The sequence below is a fragment of the Lates calcarifer genome, linkage group LG9, assembly GCF_001640805.2.
Source record: "Lates calcarifer isolate ASB-BC8 linkage group LG9, TLL_Latcal_v3, whole genome shotgun sequence".
In the NCBI taxonomy this organism is placed as follows: Eukaryota; Metazoa; Chordata; class Actinopteri; family Centropomidae; genus Lates; species Lates calcarifer.
In genome coordinates this window covers 22,366,654-22,385,516 of record NC_066841.1, presented here as the reverse complement: position 1 = coordinate 22,385,516, position 18,863 = coordinate 22,366,654, and the positions used below count along the sequence as shown (strand labels likewise).

Below are 18,863 nucleotides of genomic sequence, written 5' to 3'. Positions count from 1 at the left end.
TAATTGCATAATCACTGCTATATGCCAAAACAAGAATGTGCAGGTTAGCCAGTCATACAACTTTTTCATTCATTTGTGAAGGGTGCCAGATAGTTGACTAAATGCTCCTGTCTGCCTTGACACCTCATCACTGGAGGAGTTATTTCAAACATGGATGATATGAAATCATGGTGCTCGAGGACCTCCAACAGCCTCAGAGAGGAACTGTAACTTCATATTCTTCTGTGAGAATGATACAGGTTTTAAACCTATTATCTTTATTACTTATTTTATTGTTGAGATAATCATTCTAGTACTAATGCTAGTGTTAATATCTAAGTTCATTCATAACATACACTGTACCATGTATACAGCCATGTAACAAATACTACTTCCTAGATTGTTTGTCCACATATTTATATACGAGTCTACCACTGTATATTAAACGTTTTCAGAAATTGTTTTCTGGTGTTGGGGTTGGTGGTTGTCATCAGTTAAGAATTTATGATTTTCCACTGCCCTCCTGTGGCCACATTCAGGTATTACAGCATTACATTAAACTTTGTTTTGCTGTTTATTGTAGAGACAAAACCAACTTGCTCTGCTTTATGTGAAATTGCAGCAAACTAATGGAAAATACAGCCTTCTCCATCCTAAACTGTGGTTACTTCAGCCTTTAGCTCATGATCGTGATCATTCGTATAGGAACAAAATAATTTACAGTAAAGTGACAATTAATAAACAGAAGCAGATGTTGTTATAGATCATTCAAATCACTTTGCTGTTCACAAATCACTTTGTGTCACTGGTTTTAGCAGAGGTCTACACAAAGGGACTCCTGCTGTCTGGTGGGTCAATGGCCCCCTATCAGTAGAAAACTATCATGTATGTTGCATCTGCAGATAAGATGAACATTTCACAGGGTGATTCAGAATATCAGGCAAACAACACCTCTGTAAAAAAAAAGAGAGAGAGAGAGAGAGAGAATTTACATTTAGATTTTACATTTATTTTGTAAAAATAAAATCTCTGTAAAAAATATATGGGGAACGGGTAACATGTTAATTTCTCAACAGCAGGAGATCTGAGAGCCTTCCTTTTCCACATCTGTTTCTAACCTGGGTCTTGATCAGCTTCAGTTTGGAAAATGATCCCTCAACTGATGCAGCTGAGACAACAGTACAGTCTAAAGCTGGTGTGACTAAACACACCAGTGAGTAGTGCTGTACCAACACCAGCTGGATGGAATAATGTCAGCTACAGCAATGCAAACATTCTTAAAGATTCCCCACAGAGTTTATGCTAGCTATACCAATATGGCCAAAATGGCCATTAATACAGTATTCCAGAATTCTGGTCTTACCAAACATATATTTTAAATAGCCATGTTATAGTCTACATTAAAACAACAATAAAACACAATGTTATGATCTAACAAATGTATTTTATGAAAAGATTGATCAAACTCCTTGAGGGATATCTGCTTTGACATGTTAGAGTTGTGTTAACGGCATGTTTATTTTCCCATGTTTTTGGGTGTAAATGATTAATGGGGACAGAAATCTTTGTAATCAATGTGGTATTGAACAAGAATGGTGTACCCAGCCACTGCGAACAGCTGCTGCAGTGTTATCCATGTCAAAGTACACCCACTAAAGTGCTTGTTTTTGCTACTGACAGGCTCCGATAGTTATTATAAGTGTCAGAGAACATTATGGGTATCATTCCTACAGCGACAGACCCTTTTCTCAATCAGTTAAACTCGGTATTTAGTCAAATTCACCTTGTCTTGTTGATAAGATTACTGCAAACAGTCTTAAAATCATTGCATCACTCCTAACTCTGTTTGCTTCTTCCCTCACACACGAGTGTCCAAGCTGTCTCTCTCTCTCTCTCTCTCTCTCTCTCTCTCTCTCTCTCTCTCTGTCCCCTGTTTTCATGGTTCTTACCCATACTTATGTGCCTGTATCTCTCTCTTCTTCTGTCTCTTTCTGCAGGTATTTCTGCCCTGGGACCTGTAGAGTCTGACCTGTGATAGTAAGCCTCCTTCTGCTCCTACAAACCTGCTCAAAACCTGTTGTTTTATTTCAAATGCAACAGTCTCACTTCTAGTCTTATTGCTATAATTATTATAATTGTAAATATTATTACAGCTATCATTAATATTTATATCATATATAATCATTACTATATAAGTTACAGCTCTATATGGAATCTGCATTATGCCACACGATTTAAATTTTTTTTTTTTTTCTGTTGCAGAAACTACTTTCAGCTGTCATGGATAATGACCTGGCATGACTGGTTTCTTTGTATATTCTTATATCTAAAAAAAAAAAAAAAAAAAAAAAAAACATCGGACATGCAGTGTGTGCCACTCGCCAGTGATCGATTCTGCGCAGTCATCTCAGACGAACCTGAGCCTGTTGAGTTTGAGTTTGAGTTGCCTTGTTGCTAGAGAACGCAAAAATGTTGACTCTGAACCAATCAATGTGGGAGAAAGATGTCACGTGCTTTAAACGGACCAACCAGAGAAGTTGGCGTCACTATCTGTTAAAGTTTATCCAAGCTTCCACTCCGACAGACTTTTTCATGTTGACCTGCTTATCTTTCCCGCTAAACAAGAAACACTGGTCTGCTATTGAAATATATTTTCAAGTCTTGACGAGTATAATTTGGTTTCTCATATGGTAAGAGGGAAGATTCGTCTGTGAATCGCTCAGAGGCTAGCAATGCTGCAGTCAAGGTTAGCTAAGAATCTAAGGCTAATGTCAGGCTCATGCTAAGCTACGCTACCTTTGATTACCTATGTAAAACCGATACTTTATAGCCATCGGAAAATCAGTCAAATTCTATATAAATAAATCCTACATGAAATATTGCAACTGCATGTGGTTTAGGTAGGATTTCATAGTATTGATTATTTGTGTTGATTTGGGCAACGTAATTAACCTAATGACTTAATTGACTTCTTGTTGCAAATGAGATTAGCTAGTGTTTGTTACTACATATAGATTGTAATGAACACATTTCACAATATACTCTTCCATAGCCTAAAAGTGTTAAAAAAAAACAACAACAACAAAAAACATCGTAATCCCGAAGTCTTTTTTTGGTACCTGGTTTTGCCCATAAGTTTCTAAACACTTGTTTTTTTGATAGTACTCGATTATCTTGCATGTAACTGTTAAATGTAAATGTTTATTTAAATATTACAGTCAGATTTACACCTCATCTTGAGAGAAGAGCTTAAATATGGCACAAATCAAATGCATATTAAATTTCCCATTATATTTTGTAACCATGTATGGAATTAATTTTCTTATGTTCCCACACACACCCTAAACCATCCCTTTTCCTCAAAGCCCATGTGTTAGCTTAACACTATTTTCTATCTTAAATTCTGCTGTGAACAGAAATTGGTCAGAGATACTCATCATCCACTGTTTCACAGAGGAAAGCAATGAGAACCCGGTCAAGTTCACCTCCAATTCATGTGCATGTGAATGATGTAACGCCAGTCCATGTGCATGTGAAGAGCCATAGGACGAGTCCTGCGAGAACACCTCAGGTTAGAGACTTTATGTTTTGACTGTCTGCTGAGGTGATGGCTTCCGTTTTTACTATTTTCAGTTTTTTATATTGAAAATATGACCTTTTGAAGATGTGTTCATCTTGGATCTTATCATTTTTTTCTTATTTTCTGATCAAATTTTTTGAAACTCAGTCCACTCACTCCTGTTCATACCTCACACCTATTCTCATACAATGTAGTTATGCAGCATAGGAAAGCCTGATATACAGCAATGATATGCCACACACACTGTGTTTTAAAGGGTGTGGACAGAGGAAACCTCCGTCCTACAGCCAAGGTCAAAACACGAGTGCCATGGGTTCCACCAGGAAAGACCTCCATACAGGATGCTTCATACAAGTGGGAGGTAACAGATCCTTAAGGAAAATTACACCACATATTCTTCTTGTCTCAGCATTGTGAAAGCGCGCATCCAGTCAAAGTTGTAGTCTTGCTGAAAGTGTAATTTGTACCAAGGGGCCAATGCACCGCCTTGAGATCACACCACCACTCCCTGAACCAAAACCTGAACATTCCCACTCTGCATTACGTTTGGCTGACCTCACATCAGAAGAAGGGCTACATGGACGAATCAGCCAGTATGAGAGGAAGATTGACAGCTTACTGACTGAAGTCAGCTCTCTTAAGAATGAGGTCAGTTTCTTTCTTCCTTTATCAGGCTCTGTCGTGCTTGAAGCCATAACCAGTTTTGTCTTTGTTCATTGGCTTATTATTTCGAAAGTGGTCTTTTTTATTGTAGACCTTATCGATGCTACGTTGGTAGTTTGTAGGAAGATTTCAGTGGACTCTGGAATTTTGTTTATATTATTATCATTAATATTATTATAAATTATTATTATAAATTCCGTCTTTCTGGGGCCCTGCATCAAATGCATAATGTCTCTTCATTTTAAAGGGGCACACAAATGATTTTACACATCAAAATCTGAAAATTTAGGTTAATAAACCTAAGTCCTAACTAAGGCCCTCAGGGATGAGCGTCATCATTCAGTTCCATCTGGGTCTCAGCATAAGTCGCTCTTTGCCTTCATTTGCAGTATGACACTTCAGTGTGTCCTTGTCTCTCTTCTAGTCTCTTTTTCCTTTCCTCCTTACCATCTGCCCTTAGACAAGCTCACATTAGCTAAGACCCACTCTCTGGAAGCTTGTCAAACAGTCAGTGACCAATGAAAACCTGTGGCATTCTTTACCTCCATAAACAACAACTGTAAAAAGAAACTAACACTTTCATTGTGTGTGTGTGTGTGTGTGTGTGTGTGTATGTTTTTAAGAAATTGAATGTCATGGGTCTCTCCTCTGCTTTTTACCACAACTATCTGTGTGGGGGGGACCACAGGAGAGACAGGTTGAAATTTTATATTATGTGCAATAAAAGCTCTCAACAAGAGTTATAAATCCCTTGGAAACTGAAGATCTGGCAACTGTGGCAAAGATGCTAGGTGTTCTGCTGCTGATGGCAGGAAAGCTAGTTCTGGCCAAAGCATTAGCAGCTCTCCTGCTTTTATAGCTCCAATAACCAATATTGGTAAGGTTAAAAGTACATTAAAATGTACACATAAATCAGCTCCATACAGTGTAGCACTGAGACCATACTCAAAACCTAAAGTAACATATACATTGATAAAAACAAAAAACAAACTTGTATTCCCTACCTTAGCTAGGTAACAAAGACAAAACAAACAAAAGAAAAACGAGGTATCATGGCTCAAAAATTGAGGAGTGAACCAAATTGGGGATTTGGAGAATTGTTACACCCCTAACCTTAGCTGTTGTAGTTAACACTGCCCCATGTACCATGTACCTACAAAAACACAGTGTTCATGAACTTGTTACTACCACATTATGACCTCATTTGATGTAATGAAGGTACAGAGAACAGTGAGCTTTTCTGGTAGTCTAAATGTCTTTCCCACGCTTTCTGACCAATGTGAATTTCTTAAAGAATGATTCAGAAAAATTCTTTGAGATGGATTACAGGCTCAAGATCTCTACATTGGTCATATCCATCAGCAACAACTAAAATGTGAAGTTCTGTCTCATTGCACACCCACCCCACCACCACCACAGCCCAGCACCTTCGCAGACTCAATATGGTGATGGTGAGTACTTTAGACATGTAAGAGTTTGTATGACCCCAGTAACATATTGTCTGTGTGTCTGTCCATGTGTATGCTTGCACATCTGTACTATATGTGTGCAGGTGGAACTGCGCAAAAGGGAGAAGATGCTGGAGCATCAGTCAGAGCAGCTGAACGTCTCCCAGCGGGTGATTGCAGAGCAGGAGGAGGAGCTAGCTGAGGTGACTAAAGAGCTGGAGGAGACTGAGCGGGAGAATATACGACTACGCCAGTCCATGGAGGAGATGCTAGAGGAGACCAACTACAACAGGCAAATATTAAACTAAACACAGCGTCTTACTTGTGAAAGAGTGGACAGGGAAAAAGGGGATAGTAAGTGAAAAGTTTTTTCTTCTCACTATAAACTTTTTGAAGTAGTGACAAGGCTGTGAAGTCACAGACAGCCTGGGCCAAGGGGAAAATGCATTGCAGGCCTTGCAACATGACTCTCTGTTAGGAATCACTTAAGAAAGTTATTTTGTAATCCCCAGTCCTCAGATTAGAGCCAAATATGTGACACTTTGAGAATTGTTGTCCAGCTGGGATTGACTTCCTACTCTTAAGACATTTGATAAATACAACACTGATCTTTAAGGCAAGCTCAGGGAAGAAATTAGAAATGAGATTCTCTTTCTCTGTGGCCTGAAGGCAGATCTGACTATATGCCCTTATTTCTATAGAATCTAATTAACATCAAAACTAGTGAGACAAAGTTAGTATGTGTTGATTTGGATTCTTGATCCTGTCTTGTCCTTGCAGACTAGACAGGGACAATACTAAACAAGACAAAGATGCTCTGCTCAGGAAACTGATGCAGGCTGAGGTGGATGGAGCAGCTGCTGCCAAGCAAGTCTCAGCCCTGCGGGACTCTGTTTCCAAACTGTGTGGTGCTAGTGCCAGTGTGAGTATTAACTGCCCTGTAAAATCCAACAAGCTATAGAAACCTGGAAACTTTAGGCTGCTTTATCATTCATGGCAATCAGGTAGGCTTAAACAAAAGTTTTCTGACATAGTAGCTAGGGATGTAATGATATCAAAATCTCTCAATAACAAGATATAATATTTATTGTGATATTTACAAAAAAAAAAAAGGCAAATAAAGACTTGAAAAAATTCTGTTAATTGAACCATGAACAAGGCATTCATTTGAAAGTGCAAAGAGCAGTCAGTAGTATTCCCCGATGTGTCTGACAGTGTCTGCATATTGTTTTTTGTTTATCAGTCTCCTTCTCTCTCTCTCATTTGGTGACATGGGGAAACTGAAATGCTTCCACATGTCAGATCTAAAACATGCTGGAGCATCCTCAGTTTCAAAGGCTTCGTCTCTCTCTCCCTGCTCTGTTCTCCCTCACCTCCAACACCAGCGTCTGCCTGCTTCACTGTAGATTTGAAGAGGGAGTGAGCAGAGCGCAAAGGATGATGGTCTGTGTAGTATCTCATTTCTCTTCGCTCTGCTCCACCACGGCTGTAACTAAGCTACAGTTTTGCCTGGAAGACCTATTGTTTGTTACTGTCCAGGTCTCACAACGGTATTGAGACACTATCTATTATCTTGATATCGTGAAATTGGCGATACCGTTATATCTCTAATAGTAACATTTTCTGGAGCAAAGAACAGCACTTTTAGTGGTCACAATTGGCAAGAATCCATGCCAATATCAAATGATGTATTCAGTGATTTGTCAGAAACTGCTCCACTGCTTTCTTTGATAAAGCCATGTCTTTTCTCCACTCTTTTGGTAAAGAGGCTGTCTGGCTCTGAGTCTTCAGTCTTGGCCCGTCAGAAGGGGCTGTTGCTGCAGAAATTGGAGACATTTGAGGCCACAAACCGAACACTGCGGCACCTTCTTAGAGAGCAGCATGGATCCCAGGTAGTGTGTGTGATGCCTCTTCAAATCACTGTCTACATCTGCTAATACACCAGAGAGTTTTATTTTCACACGCTTAACCGAATACACAGGCAACAGTATATGGGTCATATCCATATTTGAATGTATATCTGACTGTGTGGCTCATGTTGTTGCCTTTATAGGAGGAAATGTCCTATACTAATTATCCTGTTTTGCCTGGTAAATTTTCTTTCAGCCTTACACATGAAAAACAGACAAGAAAACATTAGTGCAAAGAAACTAGGGAGTCTCACATAAATTTGGACATGCTGATTTGGAAGTGTTAAGACTAGGAGCCAGATTTATGGTAAAAGGATAGTTACCACGGTAACAGTAAAGCTATGAGACAGATGATGTTGTTTCACAGCATATTGTTATATACTGTGATACTGACCAATCCTGGTCCTTAAATTGTTTTCTTGTGGGCTCTTCATCTGCAATATGCAGTAAATATTTGTTAAGTGAGTGACAAACTTTCATGTGTGTTGGTGGACTGTTTTTGAACAGATGGAGTCAATCCGTGTGTCAGAGCAGAAAGATGCATTACTCAAGAGACTGGCAGACACAGAGGCAGAAAATGCTGTGAGTTTAATAAAAGCCTAATCTTACATTTTAATTAGCCTGAATTTATTGTCTGTCCTCTTTTTTCCCTTTTAGACTAGCTGTTGGATTGACATTCATTTTCCCTTGTGTTGTGTTTTCTTTAATCTTCATGTAAAGCACATAGAGTTATACCTGTGTGTGTGATATGTGATACACAGATAAAGCTTGTCTAGCTTTTCCTTTTTCAGCATCTTGTGGTGAAACTTCAAGAGAAAGATGAAGAGTTGAATCAACTCTCCAAACTTTTAGATACTGAGAAGGTACTGTGAGCATGACTATAAGAAGGATCCAAAACAAAGTGTCTTTTAGTATTTTATCTTTTAGTTAAGTAGTAGTTAAGCATTTGTACTAATGTAAATATGTCTGGATTTGGGGAATGCAGGACAATGCCAAGAGCACAGCTGATTTATCCAAGAATCTGGAGTCAACAAGAGCTCATTTACAAGGACAGCTCCGCGGTAAAGAAGCTGAGAACAACCGGCTTTCAGTGCAGATAAAGGTTTGTCATGGAAACTAGTACTTGACATTGTGTGTAATTATCTGTTGTTTATGGTGTGCAGTGTAAATACCAGTTGGTAAATGATGTTTAAGTGCTGTAGACTTGTTTTCAGTATGTGTCTTGTGTATCAGTATTAACTGTTTTACAAATGGAAAGCATTAACCCAGCCATAATCTCTGATTTCTCCTTTCCATTGGTTTAGAACCTAGAGCGTGCAGCCAACCAGCAGAAGGCAGAGATGGACCATCTGATGGAGCAGTTGACAAGGCTGAGGCAACAGGCCAGTGCAGACCGAGAGGCTCTGAAACAAGCCATACAAACCCAGAAACGGCGAGCTGAGCACAGTGAGGACACTGCAAGCCAGCTGAGTGTCCAGCTGCTGGAAATGGTAAGGCTGTGTCACAGAGCAGACAGGCTCCTCTACTAGAACTGGAGATTTGTTAATCAGAGACACAAGACACAGACTTAAGTTCATATAATCACACTAACTGACAGACATCCTCACTAGGTATGTCTGTCAGTTATTGGATTATTAACCATATGTTAAAGAGGCACTTTTTAAGTAATGAACTGCTCTGTTTTTCCTCTTGCCATTGGCAAGCCCCATCTTTTTACTCCCATACTCATACTTCCTCTGCACTGGTGTCTGTGCTTTATTTCTTTTTAACAGGAGAAGCAAGTGGCAGACGCACTGTCAGCAGCCGAGACCTGGCAAAGTCACCATGCCAAAGAGGTGAAAGACAAAAGTAAACTGGAGATGGAACTGTCGCTGTTGAATAGGTATTTGCGGCTCAAGATACAGACAAATATAAGTGTCTTTCCTTAATAATAATAATCAGAGCACCAGCGATGACCTTAAGCTGCCATCAGACCAAAATTCACCTGGTGTGGCAAAAAGCAGAAGGGTACAGGCACTGTAGATAGGGTTGTAAGCATAAATTGCAGGAACAAGCATAGCTAGCAGTCTAACAATGGTAGTCTACAAAGATGTTATGCATATACATAATTATATACATAATTATAAAGCATTTTATTAGACGTGTTGCTCTCATTAACAACAATATAAGCAATCAATATTTCCCCAATGGTAAGTCAATCCCACTCGCTCTCATGCATTTGCATGTCCAAGTTCAATCAGATTGGACAACTGGAAGCAAATGTGTCTCACCCTGTCCCAGATGAATGGGAAAGCAATATCTGGTCCAACTGTGCCATTAGCCTGCACTGAGGAGCTACACACAGCTGGAGAAATTCAGTCTTTTCATTGACTTTTAACTTTTGTGCACATTCCGATGGGGAAATGCCGAGCTACTGTTTTATCCATTCACTACCTATAGTAATTCAGTGATCCAGAAATGAATAAAGCTCCCAATGTCAGCATAAAATTAGCATCCCAACTGCAACTAGAATTAGTCCACTTAGGATGTAGTGGTACCAAACTTCTGCTTCATTCTGAAAAGGCATCCCCCAAAGAAAAGTTACTAATGGTTCAGGTTAAAAACTCTTGGTTTAGCGATATAAATGAAAATGTGTTGGCTGTTCTGTTGTGTGGTACAACAGCCGTGTAGCAGAGTTGACTGAGCAGCTGCAGAGTACAGAAGATAAAGGCAGACTGGAGAGAGAAGCCCTGCTGGATCGCCTACATGGAATGACCACAGATAACACCGCTGCCAAACTGGAGAACCAGTCCCTCAAGGTAAAACACCCTGAGCACATTTATTGAATACTAATCTGACTGTGCCCTGGTCAGAATTTCTGCCTATCTGCTTTTGTGTCTTGCATAAGGTCCTTCTTATTCCCACTTGTCATTCTAATAGATTTAAATTGATTTACATTACATTAGGAGGATGGACTCTCTGGTTAATATACAGTAATAACTGATGGCACATCATGTAAACCTATGTGTTTCTGTCAGGCTACAGTGTCTGCAGTGGAGGAGAAGCTGGCCTTGTCTCAGTCAGAGCATCAGCAAGTCAAAGCTTCCATCAAACAATATGAAAGTCTGCTGGACAGCTATAAGATCCAGGTCTGTGATGCATACTGTTTGCACACAGTTTAAGATTGGGATAGTGCAGCAGATAACATTATAATTGGACACTGTTCATTTTCATGAAAGGTCTTTTAATTGTCATTATCTAGGTGGGAAAAACACGAGCAGAGGCAGATGAGTACGGTGCTCGGCTGGCGCAGGCAGAGCGGGAGGCCCAGGCTGTGCGGGAAGAGCTGCAGCGGGAGATAGAGGAGGTGCGCAAGGAGCTGCTGGGACGGCTAGCAGAGCTGGAGCCTCTTCCTGAGGCCTTACGACACTCCGAGCTCCAGCTGCAGGAGGCTCAGGATAGGGAGCGCTGCCAGGAGAGACGCAGTGTGGAGCTCAGCACAACCCTGACTGATCTCCACATTAAGGTCATAACAGTGCTATGTATGCAAGCTCAAGTTAGCATCACAAAATAATGATTTAAATTCTAAGCTGACATGTTTAATTGAAAATTAATCAGAGATTACCACATCGGTTTAAGAAAACAGTAAGACCATTCCAGACACTGAGGTCTATAATGTATTTTGCTGTGTAATTCAGTTAGATTTAATTCAAAATACTTAACTGATTCCTCAAGAGGAAATCTGAGGCAAGATGGGGTTGCAAGCAAAAGCAAGTAAAAGTATTCATTCAGTTGATTCTTGTTCTTTTGACAAAGGGAATCAAACCAGCAAATTACTGAAAAAGTTAAAAAAAAAAAAAAACTAAAAAAAAAAACTTTTGATAAAGGAGTAATAAAACATTGTCAGTATTCTCAGATCTATTCTCAAAGCGTTAACTACACATAGGCACTACAGGTGCTGCTAAGCCTTTTTCACACTAGTACAAAAAAATGTAATTTCTTTAGTTTTGGATTAATTTGAATCCACAAATTATTATATTACAGATTCATTTGACTTAAAGAGAAGAGATGTAATAATACTGTTTTCAGCAAACAGTGGAAATACAAATGATTCAGATTCTTGAGCATTTACAACTGCTGTCTGAGTTCTGTTATGACAAAACTGATAATCTGTCAGCCTCTATCTGTCAGCTTTTTTACCAGTATGTGTGGGTACATTGTATTGAAGACTGTTCGGGAGGGCAACAAAAAGTAGTCTTGCATAAGTGCTTGTTCATTCTAAGTGTTTGTGCACAAGCTGTGGATCATGAACTTGAAAGTTCTAATTTAACAGTTTTCTCCAGAGTGCTAATTCTATAGACTACAAGTCACTGAAAATTTTAGGCCTACTGATCTTCAGAATTGGAATGATGTTGGAAGTATACCAGAGATCAGGAACAACCCCAAAGTTTAAGGAGAGCTGGAACAGTCTTCAGTGTTTATCAGCACAGTATCTTAATGACCATTCATGTATTCTATCTGGCCCTTCAGCTTTATTCACTCTGAGCCCTTTGGAATGTTTAGCAATAGATTGAGTGTAAATGTGCCCTTTTTTCCCATCTTCCTCTTAGTTAGCTTGTTTGTGTTTAACAAATACTTGGATATACAGTGCAAGGCAGTCAAGTATTTGTCTCATGTTAGGTGGAAACCCAGGGCAGGCAAATGGAGCTTTTTAGACAAAAGAACAAGGTGCTCCTGGAAGAGAACAGACAGCTTCAGCAGCGAGTGGAGAGTTTGGAAAGGTCAGTCACCTCTTCTGCTTTACTCAGTTGGCGTTGATCATATTTTGTCTAGGACCATTAATAGTATGCAAAAGTAGCTTTTAGCAGTTCCTACAAAGCACAACTGTACAAACAGCTGTCAGTGAAGAAAACTTAAAAATGTGATACTTCTCAGGCAAGTTCTGGGCTTATACTGAACATCTTTTTCCTGTGAATTGTGTTTTATGGACGTTTATTCACTGTGGGCATCAAAGAAAAAGTGTAGAAGTGGGAAAGTGAACTACAGTAGGTGAGAAATTGAGTGATGACTGCTGGAAGGCCTAAACTAATACATACCTCCTCTCCATGTGCTCGCCATGGTCTGATACCGATGAAGATTGTCTTAGGGGCCCACTTAAAAAAAGCAAAACTAGCAGATGTCTATTCTAATGCAGACCCCTGATGCCCTCAATGTAAAGGCCAGCCTGCAGATCATATATATATGTTTTGGTGTTGCCCTAAATCGTGCTAAATCCTGGGCCAGTATCTTTGATGGCAATACAAAGATATTTCAAAAAAAAACAAACAAATTATTTCCTCTCTGTGGTGTTTTTGTTAGAAGCTTGCTCCATCAAAGGCAATGCATGTATGGTTATAGCTTTCGCTTCCTTAATTGCTAGAGGGATTCTTCTTCTCTGCTAGAAGCAGCAGTCTCCACTTAGCTTCACAAGATGGATAAGAGACACTGTACTTAAAATTAGACCGTTAAATACACACTCAGAGGGATTACATAACAGCTCCTGAAGATGGTTAACTGTTTATTCTAATTGTCCATTGTTGTCTCTGTCCTTTCTTTGGTCATCTCACAGAAAGTTGGAGGAGGCTGACAGTCAGAACAGAGACCTGCTGGTGGTCATTGCCAAACGAGAAGACACCATCCACAGCAATCAGCTCCGTATGGAAGAAAAAACAAAGGAATGTTCCTTTCTGAGCCAAAAGCTGGAGGAGGCTCTGGATGATGCGCGTCAACAGGTCTGAACCTGACAATAGCTGGATGCTGCTAAACACTGGCCATACAAAGTGTGTGTTTAAGAATTCAGTAGTAGAACGACGTCAGTGCTTCATCAGAAAACATTTCCTCTTCACTTATTGCAATGAGACCTCTGCACTGACACAGTAGGGGTGCACAAAAAGATTATTTTGCAAAAAAAGGTGGGATGTCTGGCAACATTATTATGATTATTGTTTATTTGTTTGTTTTTCATACACAGTACTATTTTCTAAATACTCACGTGAACTTCACTGTTTCTACCAGGGGCCTCTGCAGCATTGGTGTGGAAGGAATGTGTAATTATAAGAGTGTTTGCATGTCTTGAAGTTCATGTTATTAGAAATATATTATTTGTAAACTATTTTTCACCAACTGTTACCCATTAAGTTCAATGTGTTATATTTATCTCCAGATGTTGGAGACCAGAGAATGTGCTGCCACCAAAGAACACTCCACCCAGACCAAGATATTGGACTTGGAGGCCCAACTCAGCAGGACTACCTCAGAAATCAACCAGCTGCGACGCACCAAAGATGAGGTGAAGGCCTACATTAATAGTGTATTCAGAATTTTGTGTGTATACATTTGCCAGCAGGTCAGTAAGGTGTGAATTTATTATGCTCAGGTGGAGCGACGATATCAGAGCAGACTGCAGGACGTGAAGGATCGGCCTAGAGCAGTCAGACAGCACTAACCGAAGCCTGCAGAACTACGTCCAATTCCTTAAAGCGTCCTACACCAATGTATTTGGAGATTTGGCCCTCGGCAGCTCTCTGCGGCCCCCGTCACCCATCTGATAGCCCATTCACCAGAGGTGTATTATGCACATTCTAAAACAGTACTGTGGCTGTGGCTTGTTACTTTTAGATTTGCTAGCAAGAGCTAGGATGACAATGTCAATTAGTTGCTTGGTTGCTTGTTTCATACAACTATTTGGGTGAAGAGCAACAGTATATGTGGGCTTACTTCTGTAAATATTTATTTGGAATTGATTTGGTAGGCAGTAAAATATGTATGTAAAAAGCAGTGCAAACAGCAGTACCCATAATGTGGATGTTGGATTTGAGCCAGAGACACTGAGAATCAGAATAAGAATCAGAATAGCTTGAGAGAGATATGAGTTGAGAATATTACAGAGGAGATGAGGAGCATTCAATCAAGCATTAGGCAAATTATGCCACTGACATGGTAGATGGTGGGGTGATAAAGGATGTGCTATGCAAATTCTGAAAGTTTAGTGAACAATGTACACCCAGCAGCATCTCATTTCAAATTTTAACCCTGAAATAAATGTACATCCAAAATTCCTATCTGACATTTTGCAATGCAAAAATGAGATGAGATACACACTAAACAAAAGCTGTTCAGGTTCTAAGAGAAAGCAGTGTTTCGTCTTAAAGACATTTTGAGGTCACTGGTTTTCCTGGTTTTCCAATATTTTCTATGATTTTATTAGAATTTCTTGTTTGATCTTCAAGACCAAACATCCAACACCAGATATCCTCATGTGTATTTTCAGTTTTGTTTTTGTTGTTTAGTTTTGATGGTGCCTTGTAGCTTTTCAGACTGAATGTTGTCTTCAGAAATGTATTATTGAATATTTAAGTAATGTTTGTATTTCACATGCCAAAACCAATGGAAATTGCAAATTTTCTTTGTCGAGCCTTACCTAGTCATGACGAGAGGTCATATATCTATTTATTACCAGAATGAAAAGAGTATTACTGTGTGCTTGTACTAGTATATACTAAAACAATTTTTCACATTTAACTTTATAGCCAGGCCAGCCAGGACACATTATGTGTTTAAATGTGTCTATGCTTTTTGATTGTACAGAGCTAAAAACATTGGTGCTATGCTGTCCTGTGGTTGGTACAAGACAGTATGTGTCAAAACAATGATTTGGGGTTTACATTCTCACATAAACTGTTGATAGAATCAACTGTTATTAATAAACTATTCACCTTTTTTTCTTAACTGCTTCTTGGCAGAATAATGAACTGATTACCTAACTAAGTCATTTATATCTAGTGTGGATAACTAAAAAGCAGCAATAAAACATCTGAATTGAAAAGTAATGGGGTATGTGTAATTCTCTCAGCTCTTATTTACCAGTAGTTTTTGTTTTTTGCCCATTTAATGTAGTGTTAAACAGGATACAACTTATCGTAACACTTTTTTATGTTAGCCCTTAGACATACAATTAGTGGCTGAGTCTGTTGCCCTGTGGACTTTATGTAGTCATCCCAATTAACTGTCATTAGAAAATCACACCTAAGTCATAGTAGCTGTAGCTGTCATATTGTCCCATAGCAGCTGTTTCAGTATTCACTGCCTTATCACCACACTGTGTTTCTGTCACGTTCAGTCTAAGAGGACTTGTTGATATCCACACAGTAAAGCTGAACTGCATGATGAATAGGCAACAAAACAACTGTATGCATATGCATAATACAGTGGTGCGATCATTCATCCATTATTATACCGCTTATCCCTCAGGGTCTCTGGGGGCTGGAACAAATCTCAGCTGACACTGGGTGAGAGGTGGGGTTCACCCTGTACAGATCAGCAGTCCATCACAGGGCTGTCACATGGAGGCAAACAACCATTCACACTCACATTCACACCTACTGACAATTTAGAGTCACCAGTTAAACTAACCTGCATGTGTTTGGACTGTGGGAGGAAGCTGGAGAACCTGGAGAGACCCCACACAGACACAGGGAGAACATGTGAACAAAAGCCTGAAACCTTGCTGTGAGGCGACAGTACAAATCACCGTACCACCGTTCCACCTGTGGTGATCAAATCTGGGACTATACATTTTAGTGTACAGAGAAAATTGCCATTGAAGATGTAAAAGAGTGTTTCTGCCAATATGTAATGGCCCATGCACAGATGATCTCTTGTCTGCCTAGTGCTTGTGGTTGTCAGCTGATGGAAGGGCTGCTGAAGGAATTCTCACAGATAACACTGACGGTTAATAGTGAGATTATATCTGGGCTGAAATGCTGTTTATTACTGGACACAGCCTTTACTTCTCAGAATAAATGGATAGTCAAGGAAAGTCACTTTACTGGTAAAGTGAATTCTGCATCAGCAACGTGGCCTGAGAAGGCCTCATCTACTATTTGTCTTAAAATTGTATTCCTCAACAGTTATGAATGTTTTGATTATGAAGTCTAAAAGTTTTCAAGATATCCCACCAGGTTTCACTTCTGATTACTCAGTGAGTGCTGATCAATGGCCACTATTACTACGAAACACGACAAGTTGGAATGATCATCTTCGGTCGAATGAACTGAAATAACACATAAAAGACATTCGTATTACGCCTGTTACTCTCACAGTTTCGGGTTCTTCCGGTATTTATCGCTTCTTTCCGTACAGCTGCAGAAAATTACGTCACATATGGTTGAAAAAAAAAAAAAAAAAAAAAAGAAGTCATCCCAAAGAGAGCGCCCCCCCAACCTTCGTCGTCGTCGTCGCTGATCCGCCTGGATAAACACCAATTCCTAAGCTCTTTTGAACACTCAAAGGTACGAAAAATGATCATGTCCGTATTGAGATGGTCATGTTAAAAGAGATTCGCTGCACTTTGTAGACTGTGCATGTTAGTTGAGTTCAGTTTGTGTTTCCTGACTGCTCCGAATTTGTTAGCTCAGTGTGAGCTAGCTACAAGCATTCCTTTTGTTGAATGATATTTACAGTACGGTAGGCAACGAACAAGCAGATAACGGTAGACAAGACAACCACTTTGCCTTGAAAACGTCTGACGGTTAGATGTAATCTAAATGTTAACATTAGCCTCCATACCATGGGTTTGCATTAACAGATGCGTTGCATTCAAACAAAATGGATGATTGAAATATTCATGAGTCGATATACACAACGTTGGTTAACTGTGATGTTTTCCGCCCGGAGAGTGTAGCTAATATTATAGTATTGCATGTTTAGTTAAAATGTTCACGCAACGAGCATAATCTGGGGGGTTGTCTCGAGCCGCTGACTGCTAGCTAGTCCAAGAGTTTACACCGTAAATTTGCAGTAACGTTATTCAAATCTGATTTCAGTGATAAGGTAATCTATTGAAACAGTCCTTCTTTCGACATTTGTAGACAGTGTGTTTTAAATCAATTCAAATACCACTCTGGTAGAAAATTTAAACTAACAAGGTTATGGAAATGGCTACATTAGCTTGTCGGCCATGGCCGAAAGGGAGCCGCCCAGTGCAGTTGAATGTCTTTGGACATATGGGCCCAGCTGTTCGTCCTCTCATTACCCTGCATGTAATTAAATACAGACAGTGTTACCTTTAAAAATTTAACACGAGCATTCTGGTGGACGAATATTCTCCAATGCACGAATAATTTAAGAGACAATTTTTGTCAAATCTGTTGTCATTTGTTAGCGTTACATGCTTCCAAGGAGTGGTCCAAGCTCATGTTGAACAGAGCATGATATCATATGATTCACATAAAGATAGCGTGTAGTTAGCACAATGACGGTTGTGTATAGCAAAAGCGCACTTGTGATAACGTGAAGGCAGTGTTTCACACTCCTGCTACTGACTGTCCCAGAAAATGGATTTGTCAGGGTGGTGCCAAGTTCTTCACATACCAGTAGCCCCTCCACTCTGTAGAGGAATTCAGACAGAAAACTATACAGCCTTCAAGATGGAGTTTAGAAACTATGGGAATGAAAGGTGTACCACAATATCACATTATGAATCACCAAAAGGCTGTCTTTGATTCTAAGCTGGTAAAGCCCCTGGCTAGTCATATGTAGAATGGCAGGAACAGGGAAGAGGGGAACAGAACAGTTTAACAATGTTTAAACAGGCGTTTTCCCTGTCATAGGCTTAAAATTGCACGTGTAGAATCTAATGATAGCAGTAATAATTTGATGTGACAAAACTGAACATGCTTCACGTATCATTGTTTGGCAGCGGCCTTTTCAAAGCTCGTTCATTAGAACATCAAGGAAGAGAACTGCAGGTAGTGAGTGCCTTGGCAATGCTGCCAACCATTGCTAGTAACGTGGACAGAATTAGGAGATTGGATTGGTGTCTGAACTACTGGTGCCGTGATACAGAAGCATAAAGGCAAAGTGGGACAGCTGTACCACCCGAAATACTTCTCAGATATTCCCTGGGCAAATTAGATGTCCCTCTGCACTACCTCATTTTAATTGTATTACAGTCACCACTTGAAGACATGTCATATCCCATTTTGTTCTCTATGTTACAACTGACACAGACAGCTTGATTATTTAGAAATGTTTGACCAACAGAGCTTTTTCTTTTTCTTCAAAGGAACAAGTGAATGCGTAGACAAATAGCGCAGTACATCTAATTGTAGCTGGGCACACTGTAACATGGCTGTTGTGGGGGACTAGCTTGATGTAGAAAACACAAAATGTACATCAGTTAGCTTTACGTCCATGTGTTTTGTAATATAAAGTCAACATATCGCAACTACTGCATGACCTGATCGTTTGACATGGTGTTAGATG

At 39.7% G+C, this 18,863-nt stretch overlaps 2 protein-coding genes across 2 annotated transcripts in view; both read left to right on the top strand.

Moving 5' to 3' along the window:
* The first annotated feature begins 2,522 nt into the window (after positions 1 to 2,522).
* odf2a (outer dense fiber of sperm tails 2a) lies at positions 2,523 to 15,427 on the top strand. The gene is given in 20 exon segments (XM_018701937.2): positions 2,523 to 2,725; positions 3,434 to 3,550; positions 3,816 to 3,920; positions 4,031 to 4,207; positions 5,775 to 5,962; positions 6,451 to 6,592; positions 7,437 to 7,562; positions 8,088 to 8,162; positions 8,372 to 8,443; positions 8,566 to 8,682; positions 8,885 to 9,070; positions 9,353 to 9,462; positions 10,243 to 10,378; positions 10,598 to 10,708; positions 10,822 to 11,085; positions 12,240 to 12,340; positions 13,168 to 13,330; positions 13,762 to 13,887; positions 13,975 to 14,019; positions 14,021 to 15,427. Coding segments are annotated over 19 exon segments (2,478 nt in total). The 5' UTR covers positions 2,523 to 2,725; positions 3,434 to 3,442; the 3' UTR covers positions 14,147 to 15,427.
* A 1,326-nt stretch (positions 15,428 to 16,753) lies between these two features.
* sptan1 (spectrin alpha, non-erythrocytic 1) overlaps positions 16,754 to 18,863 on the top strand; it is a 43,520-nt gene continuing 41,410 nt past the window's right edge. Inside the window, 1 exon segment of the mRNA XM_018701902.2 lies at positions 16,754 to 16,888. The gene's annotated coding sequence lies outside the window, so the exon portion shown is untranslated.